The sequence below is a fragment of the Penaeus vannamei genome, chromosome 21, assembly GCF_042767895.1.
Source record: "Penaeus vannamei isolate JL-2024 chromosome 21, ASM4276789v1, whole genome shotgun sequence".
NCBI classification, from domain to species: domain Eukaryota; kingdom Metazoa; phylum Arthropoda; class Malacostraca; order Decapoda; family Penaeidae; genus Penaeus; species Penaeus vannamei.
Window position 1 is genome coordinate 14,003,326 of NC_091569.1, and position 10,000 is coordinate 14,013,325.

A 10,000-nucleotide genomic window follows, 5' to 3' on the forward strand; every position below is an offset into this window, starting at 1 on the left:
CCTCTTTGTGTTTGTCTGTTTGAGTTGCCCTAGGTATATATACTTGTCTATTACCACTAGCGCTCCGCCTTGTACATGTATCTGTAAGAACTGAACTCTACTGTTGAACATGACCTTAGTCTTTTTCTTGTTCATCGTAAGTCCGACTTTCTCTATTCAGATCATTTACTGATTGCTGCATTTAATTTGCTGATCCACTGAAGAGAACAATATCGTCTGCAAATCTTAGATTGTTTAGGTATTCGTCTTCTATCTTCATACCCTTTCCGTCCGTCTCGTTTCTTGAATATTTCCTCGAGGCAAGCTGTAAATAGTTTTGGTGAGATGGTGTTGCCCTGTCTAACACCTTTTTTTTTTAATTGGTATTTTATCGGTCTCCGTATGGAGCTTGATGGTTGCTGTCTCATCTTCGCATATATATTCCAATATTTTACAATATACCTCCTCTACTCCCTGTCTTCGAATAGCTTCCAATACGGCTGGTATTTGTGCGGAGTCAAATGCCTTTTCGTAATCAATGAATGCCATACACAGGGGTTTCCTATATCTCTTATTTGAGTGAACGTGTGGATGTAGTCTGTTGCTGAGAATCCACTGTCAGAGATGCGAGCTGTGATGACTTCTGTGAAGAGTTGGTAAGGAACTAAAAGGAGGCTCATGGGTTGGTAGTTTTTTTAGATCCTTTCTATTTTCCTTATATATCAAATAATTGTTGCATTTTCAGGCTTTCGGAGTTTTTCAGATGAGAGGGCATTTGTTAAAAGGATTGGCTAGTTTCACTGTTGTATTTTCTCCTGCATCTAATATAAGGTCTGTAATAATTCCGTCTTCATCTGGAGTTTTCCCTCTCTTCATGCCTTTAAGCGCTCTTTTTATTTCTTCTGTTCGTTCGTCTCAAGTTACCGCGTTTGCTTCCATCCGTGGCTGTTCATTTGAGTTGTATAGACCCTTGTAAAATTCATCCACTACTCTTATGATTTAATTCTTGTTATATGTCACTTCTCCGTCTGGTTTCTTTATTGCTTACATTTGAGTTCTTCCTATTCAGAGTCTCCTCTTAGTTCTTTTCATGCTGGTCCCTGAAATCACTGTTTCATTTTCTGTTTGAGTACTGAATTTCCGTACATCTTCCCTCTTCTTTTTATGTATAGTCTTTGTTAGTTCAACTAATATATATATATATATATATATATATATATATATATATATATATATATACATATATATATATATTTATATATTTACATATTTATATATTTATATATATTTATATATTCATATATTTATATATATATATATTTATATATATATATGCATACATACATATATATATACATATATATATATATGTATATATATATACATACATACACACACACACACACATATATATATATAGCACGCTTGTGCGTGCGTGTCCGTACTAGCGTGCGTGTGTCCGTACTAGCGTGCGTGCGTGCGTTTAGTAAGCCCGACACTTAGTCATGGGAGACACGTCGCTGTCTTTCCTGGCCGAGCCACAGAGAGTGGGTCTTCCCAATCGATACCCCTACAGAGGATTGGCTTGTGGCCATCTTAACACTTATAATGAGCTATCGTAACGCTCCGAGGATGGCAAGTTCCCTGTTAGTAAGAATCGTGATTGGGAAATATGTCGCACAAATGAGGAATGCACCCAATCACACACGACTTCACTAACAAGTACCCAATTACATCATACCCCAGTGGCTTATCCCTTAATGCTAATGATCACATACCTTCGTATCTCACTCTAGACTAGGTGCCACAGGTCCACAGGCAAATACCGCCTCCGCACACAAAGAAAGCACAAAACAACCGGGAACTTTAACGTACATGACGAAAATACGCACAGAAACGAAATGACAATCCGAGGCACATTATGTACAACTGACATCAACATGTAAAAAACGAAAAACACAACGCAATTAAAATCGAACAATTGTATTGAAATGTATGTCAATGTATGGCATCACCCCTGTGAAATAACCCCGAGAAACATAACGACTAAATATACCTACAGACTAATGATCGAACTGAACTCCGTGCGCATGGATCAAAAAAAAAAAAAAAAGAAAAAAACAACAACATACACACACGACTTAAAACACGTACAAATCAAAATGCATGAAATTAATCCCAAAGTTATTTTAAAAGCATTGGCACCGAAGAGGAAGGCTAGATCAGTAGCAACTCGAGGTGTCATGGCGTCTGTTTTGATGAATGTTCAATGAAAATATATCCATTAAAAGCATTATTTTCCATGTGCTTTTCCCCCCAAAAAATCAGAATCAGACGCCATAACACCTCGAGTTGCTCCTGATCGAGCTTTCCCCAAGGACAGAACGCATGTGGCAAAGTTTAGGATAGGCCTATATCCAACAATGGATCTTAAAAGGCAAAAAGATCAAAACAGAATAGAATCCCAAGGGCAGGATATTAAAAAAAGCACATCGGATCGTCTTTGAATACTATTAAAGCCACTTACCTGAATGGGTTCCGACTCAGAACAGATATTCGTGAAGCCTACGATGTCACTGAAGTAGACGGAGACTTCCTTGAAACTTTCAGCCGGAACCTGTCATGATTTTAGCCATAATGTAACAATTTTACTTTTGTAACTATAATTTTACTTATTAAACTCTAAAAATATAGATAAACAGGTAAAGATACATACATACATACATACACACACACACACACACACACACACACACACACACACATATACATATATATATATATATATATATATATATATATATATATATATATATACATATATATACCGAATGAGCATTAAAGAAGAATACAGTTAAACCGAACAAGAAATTAAAAGAAAATAATAAATATAAAAATGTAAACCCATAGAAAAAGACATATATACCCCCTACAATAGCCAGCATAGCATCATTCCTCATCAATTTCCCACATAACCTCACCGCCAGCATAGCTAACCATGGGGAAGGTTAGATCAGCAGCAACTGGAGGTGTCATGGCGTTTGATTAAATTTTTTGGTAAAAAGCACATTGGGTTTATTTTGATGACGTCACAAAAGTTACGGATGCTTTGTGAATATGGTCGATCATTTTGGTCTCTTCTATTTTAAAAAAAGAATGGAAAATAATGATTTTAATGGTTATAATCTCTTTGAACAATCATCAAAACAGACTCCATGACGCCTCCTCCAGTTGCTACTGATCTCGCCTTTCCCAAAGCACCATTCCCAATTCACTTCCCACACACCATTTTCTTCTTCTTGAGCTGCAGCGCCACGGCTTTGGGCAGCATCTGGTGGATTAGTCGATCGCTTCTCCGTTTCTCTCGCTTCAGCTCAATTCCCTTGACGGTCAGAGTCGAGGCGAAGATCTTGCAAGGAAAGAAGTAAAAAAAATGGTAGAATCTGTTTTGGGGAGATTCAGTTTTACTTATGCAAATACATGTATATATACCTATATGTAACAAATATAACATATACATATAAACACATGCACACACGTATGTGTGTATATATACATACACACACACACACACACACACACACACACACGCACACACAGAGGTGCACGCGGTACCTGCATGCACGTATGTATGTGTGTCCGTACGTAGCCTATTCATGCATGCACGTACACACATAAACAATGTTAGAAAGCCCCCTGGACACGCGTCTCCTGGGAGCACTCACCTGGATCGTGTAGGTGGCGTGTCGGACGAGGAAAATGATGATCGGCGAGATGATGAAGACAATAACGAGCACGATGATCGACAGCGTCACCTGCGTGTCTGCGTAGGCCGTCTCGTCCACCATGTATTCCCTGAAAATACCAAGACCGTTATAGAGAGGGCTGTTGATTGCCTCTGGATTGGAGGAAAACATATTTATGGGTACTTGGTTTGGGATGATTGATTTTTCTAAAAATATCTCTTTTAAAGGAAGGGATTACCGGTACGGGTGAAAAGCCACTCCTAAGTAGGTAAGGGTTAGGTTAGGTTCGTACTTATTACCTGGAAACGAAATTAATGTGAGCTTTTGCATAGGTGTGCCGTAAGCCTAACCATAAGAGATTGGAGGCGGCTGCCGTACGCGTAACCTCGGCCTATCTTAAAACTAATTTGGCAATGAGGTAGGTTACTAATTTAGATTAGTAACCTGGCGTGAGGTTAGGGGTAACTGGTCATCGACTTTCTTTTAAAAAGTATATACTGTCTGTAACACTTGATGCTGTAACAATCAATATTGTAAATTTGTGACAAAAAAATGGAGATGAATAAAGACAAAGACCAATTCATCTTTTCCATTGTTCCAATTCAAATGACCCAATAGGTGCCTGTGTCCTTCCCACCTTAATTAGCATGCAAATAGACCATTACACACTTGAATCGAGCACCGGGGGACTCACTTGATCACACCTAATAGATACCACTGCAGACTCCTCAGCTCATCCGTAAACCGCTTCATTGCATAGAAATACTCGTCTGCCACAACGAGGTTCACCGTCTGCTCCACGTTGCCTCTGATCAGATCTCGCCTGCGGGGAGTAAACATCTATTTTAATCATTTTTTTCATTATTCAGAGTTCCTGTCGCGAACGTACGCCACCACCGTTGTACACATTGAAAAATGAACTGATATGCTGGTCCAGAGATGTTTTAAAAAGTTGATTCTGGACACTTAAGAGATCTTGATTAAACTTTAACACGGGATTGACTTTTATGGCGCGTAGAGACGTTATAAGTAAAGGAAAAAACAACTGCGTTTTATCAACAAAGGCCAACACATTCACATAAACCCTAAAAGCTAATAGGATACTCATCTCCCAGATGCCAAATGGATTTCAAAACGCCGACTGACTCCTCCAACACCCATCCACCCACTCACCACTCCGTTATGTTCCTGTACTCCACGTACTGGCTCTCGAACAGCTCAACCTTCTCCTCGATATACTGGACGAAATCCTTTGTCTGGCTCAAGGACTTCCAAGCAAGGACGTCGTAGGTGATGTAATTGATGAACCTCGGTTGGTTGAGGCTTCCTTTGCCGAAGAAATAGAGGCCTTCCACCGTGACGATCCCGAAGTATTCCACGGAACGGATCATGTCCTTGTAGGCGAGCAGGAGCCTAGTGGAGGAGATCGGGGAGGTGGTGAGTGCGCTGCTCTAGCTTTTTTTTTCTCTCTCTCTTTTCCTTCCTATCTCTTCCTCTCTCTCTCTCCCTCCCTATCTCTTCCTCTCTCTCTCTCCCTTCCAATCTCTTCCTCTCTCTCTCCCTCCCTATCTCTTCCTCTCTCTCTCTCTCCCTATCTCTTCCTCTATCTCTCTCCCCCTATCACTTCCTCTCTCTCTCTCCCTCCCTATCACTTCCTCTCTCTCTCTCTCCCTATCTCTTCTTCTCTTCTTCTCTCTCCCTCTCTATCTCGTCTTCTCTCTCTCTCTCCCTATCTCTTCCTCTCTCTCTCCCCCTCCCTATCTCTTCCTCCCCTCCCTCCCTATCTCTTCCTCTTTCTCCCTACCTCTCTCTCTCTCTCTCTTTCTCTCTCTCTCTCCCTCTCTCTCTCTCCCCTTCTCTCTCCCCTTCTCTCTCTCTCTCTCTCCCCTTCTCTCTCTCTCCTTCTCTCTCTCCCCTTCTCTCTCTCTCTCTCTCTCTTCCTCCCTATCTTTTCCTCTCTCTCTCTCTTCCTCCCTATCTTTTCCTCTCTCTCTCCCTTCCAATCTCTTCCTCTCTCTCTCCCTATCTCTCCCTCTCTCTCTCTCTCCCTATCTCTTCCTCTCTCTCTCCCCCCTATCACTTCCTCTCTCTCCATCCCTTTCTCTTCCTCTCTCTCTCTCCCTATCTCTTCTTCTCTCTCTCCCTCTCTATCTCTTCCTCTCTCTCTCCCCCTCCATATCTCTTCCTCTCTCTCCATCCCAATCTCTTCCTCTCTCTCTCCCTCCCTATCTCTTCCTCTCTCTTTCCCTCCCTATCTCTTCCTCTCTCTCTCTCTCCCATCTTTTCCTCTCTCCCTCCCTCCCTATCTCTTCTTCTCTCTCCCCCCAATCTTTTCCTCTCTCTCCCTCCGTATCTCTTCCTCTCTCTCCCTCCCTATCTCTTCCTCTCTCTCCCTCCCTATCTCTCTCTCTCCCTCCCTATCTCTTCCTCTCTCTCCCTCCGTATCTCTTCCTCTCTCTCCCTCCCTCCCTATCTCTTCCTCTCTGTCTCCCTGCCTATCTCTTCCTCTCTGTCTCCCTCCCTATCTCTTCCTCTCTCTCCCTCCCTATCTCTTCCTCTCTGTCTCCCTCCCTATCTCTTCTTCTCTCTCTCTCTCCATTCCTATTTTTTCCTCTCTCCCTCTCTCCCTTTATCTTCCTTTCTCTCTTGGTAGGTAGGTAGGTAGGTAGGTAGGTAGGTAGGTAGGTAGGTAGGTAGGTAGGTAGGTAGGTAGGTAGGTAGGTAGGTAGGTAGGTAGGTAGGTTGGTGTGTGTGTGTGTGTGTGTGTGTGTGTGTGTGTGTGTGTGTGTGTGTGTGTGTGTGTGTGTGTGTGTGTGTGTGTGTGTGTGTGTGCGTGCGTGTGCGTGTGCGTGTGCGTGTGTGTGTGCGTGTGTATGTGTGCGTGTGCGTGTGCGTGTGCGTGTGCGTGTGTGCAGGACCGATGCTAGGAATTGCGGGGCCCAAGTAGAAAACTGAAGGTGGGGTCCCCTATTCTACATAGTAAAATTAATGGATGTTTATATTTCATATAAAAACACATACAAATCAACAACAAAAAAACGAATAAACATTAAATGTTTGATATAATGAAAAGCAATATGAAAAGTTTTATTGTTTTAATCATATGCTAAAAAAGGGCCCTACTATTGCGGGGTCCCTTTAGGTGCGGCGCCCAATTTGATCAAATCGGTCAAATCGGCTTAAAACCGGCCCTGTTTGTGTTTATGTGGGTGTGGGTGCGTGCGAGCGTGCGTGTGTGTGTGCGTTCGTGTGCGTGTGTAAACCCGTGCATGCGTGTCCACCCCGTCCAACTCAAAATCAATAATGCTTGGACCTAACATCTTTGAAAGGATTTTAACAAGGAAATTAAAAGGATCAAATATCCGATAAACGATGTAATCCGGAGCCTTTGTCGAACGCACGAAACCTTTTCTAATTACATGAGAAATTAAGTAATCCGCTTTCGCCATTCCTGATCCTCTCCCTTGGTCCCTCCAGTCACGAGGTTTTGGGCGAGTTTACACAAGCCGCCAGGTAGTCAAGTTGTGGACTGTCTATAGAGGCGTTTTTTGTTAAATAGGGGGCGGGTTCTTAAGTTCCCAGACAGCGAAGTTGTGAGTTGTTTGTAGAAACTTTTTTTCTTTTTTTTTAAATACAGTTACTTGGTTGTTAAGTTGTGAGTTATCTGTAAAAACTTTTTTTTCTTTTTTTAATAATGACGGATTATTAAGTTACCTTAGAGCTAAGCTGTGAATTGTCTATAGAGACGTTTTTTTTTTTTTTTTTAAATAAAGACAGACTTTTTACCAAAAGCATTTAAACCTGGCTCCATCATTTGCTATATGTCTAACGTATATACTGGCTAACCTGATATATTAGATGAAACGCCACACGGAAAGAGTAACGCTAAATTTCTAAATATGTCCGATAAATGATGACAATGGGAAAAGTATATTCGTCTGACGGTCGTGTGAGATAAAATGCTTAACAGCGTTTTCTAGAAACCATTACCCATAAAGACCATATAGGACACTACAACAGAAGTGCCAACTGTCAAACCCGCAGTTGATTCGTTATTTTCGGTCTTTTACAGTCGGCCGTTTTACATGATTAAGCCAGTCCTTCGGTTAGGATTATCACTTCTACACACAGTTGTTTTTCTATTATCGTATTTTTGTAATGAATTAAATGGCCTCTTACAGTTTAACGTCAATAATATGGCCATTTGTCGCGCCTGCATACTGAAATGTGTCTCCCTAGGGCAAGTGAGTTTGACAGCCCTGCTCTAGAGAATATTATACCACTATATCCGGCGAGTAAAGGAAGGTAAAACATAGACATCCACTTGAATCCTACAACAAAGAAAAGTTACTGAGTGTCACCCTGCGCTAACCTAACCGCCAATACCTTACACCATGCGAATGCGGTGTTTGTAAATTATTTATTAACCGTAACTTCTGCACTTCACTTACTCTTTTGTATATTTCTCTTGTTGCAACTTGGTACAAATTCTTACATCATGAATCAGCGTTGATTGGAGTAAAGATATCAACAACTATCTACCATTAATGACTTAACTCCAACCGAAATCATGGGTCTAGCCTCGCATTCGCATCCTTTGCGGACATGGCGGTCACCCTACACCATCACCACCGGCACCTTTCAACACTTACTTCCACACGTTGGAGACGTTCACATCCTTTATGTTCCTAATGACGGCTTCCATGATGAAGAACGTGATTTGGTTGTACCAGTCCATCCGGTCCGCTATGTCGTCTTCGTTAGCTTCTGTGGTCATGCTGATTCCTCGCCTGTCATTCGAGACATAGGTTCTATTTTTTTCAACAACCACACGACAGAAGTGGCGAAGGAGGGAAAATGCACATTTAAATAACATGTTGGAGTAGTCTGCGTTGTTTGTCCAGGGGACGGATGCCATAAAACCAATGCGAAAGGGTTGTGTAAAACTAAGTATGATAAGGAGGCAATGCGAACAAGCTAAAACGCAGGACTATAATTACAGTATGAAACTAGTGTGTTTATACTCTCACTGCATGACGTTAGCAACCCCGTACATCACACAAAGCATATATCTACCTTAGACCTACCTTACCTTTGCAACTATCATAAACCTACTGCAAGTGCAGGTGACTTACATGGAGACACGCTAAAATCCTCTATATATTAAACTTATCGACTTTGCTTTAAGTGTACTCCTTTGGTAGAAAAATTCTGATCTCTCAAACTTATACGTGAGTTGAATAGATGATACATACCCATCAATATATAGATAATGATAACAATTAACACAATGATAGGAATTCTAATAATGTGATTAAAAAATATTACGATAATTGTCGTACTTACCTCTACTATCAATATTATCATTTTCATTAATATTTATAACATAAGTATCAGCATTATGTCAACCATAACCATTATTGTTGTTAGCACAATAATTACCAAAATAATCGTTATGATCACAGCTGTTGTTTTTACCATCATTGCTATCATATTTCATCATTATCTTCGATGACATCATTATTTTTACTGCTATTACCATTTTTATTATTATTATCAGTAGTAGTAGTTGTTGTAGTTATTGACATTATCATTATCATCATCTTCACCACCATCATCATTATCATCACCATCACCGTTATCCTCATCATCACCACCATTATTATCATTACAAAGATCACTCCTACCATTACCATTATCTTTGTCAGTCGTGACTCTTCTAAGGACACAACTGCTCTCTGTGACTTTTAATTATTAAAGCTGTGAGCAAAAATATATCTCTATATGATAACTTTATACGAAATAAAGATTATCCTTATTGGCATTATAATCATTATAATAGTAATAATAATAATAATAATTGTTATTATTATTATTATTACTGTCATCACTACTTGTGCTATTACTACTACTATTACTATTACTACTTCTACTACTACAGCTACTACTACTACTATTACTAATACTACTGCTACTACTACTACTATTAACTACTATACTACTACTACTACTACTACTACTACTACTATATTACAACATCTACTTCTACTGCTACTACTACTACTATTACCACTATCACTACTACTACTACTACTAACACCACTACTACTTCTACTTCTCCTAATGCTACTATTATTGCTAACTACTACTACTACTTCTACTAATATTATATTACTACAATATCTACTTCTACTGCTACTACTACTACTATTACTTCTACTACTGCTACTACTACTACTACTACTACTACTACTACTACTACTATTACTACTACT

At 40.2% G+C, this 10,000-nt stretch overlaps 1 protein-coding gene across 4 annotated transcripts in view; it reads right to left on the reverse strand.

Moving 5' to 3' along the window:
- Nucleotides 1-10,000, reverse strand: part of LOC113801301 (receptor-type guanylate cyclase gcy-12) — a 35,424-nt gene that overhangs the window by 17,936 nt on the left and 7,488 nt on the right. For 3 of the 4 annotated variants that reach the window (XM_070135918.1, XM_070135915.1, XM_070135917.1), the window contains 6 exons: nucleotides 8,378-8,536; nucleotides 4,899-5,138; nucleotides 4,420-4,548; nucleotides 3,705-3,834; nucleotides 3,266-3,388; nucleotides 2,507-2,596 (listed from right to left, as the gene is read on the reverse strand). In XM_070135918.1, coding sequence (XP_069992019.1) covers nucleotides 2,507-2,596; nucleotides 3,266-3,388; nucleotides 3,705-3,834; nucleotides 4,420-4,548; nucleotides 4,899-5,138; nucleotides 8,378-8,536 — 871 coding nt within the window. The remainder of the gene's footprint in view (nucleotides 1-2,506; nucleotides 2,597-3,265; nucleotides 3,389-3,704; nucleotides 3,835-4,419; nucleotides 4,549-4,898; nucleotides 5,139-8,377; nucleotides 8,537-10,000) is intronic. The other variant, XM_070135916.1, reaches the window with a different exon arrangement.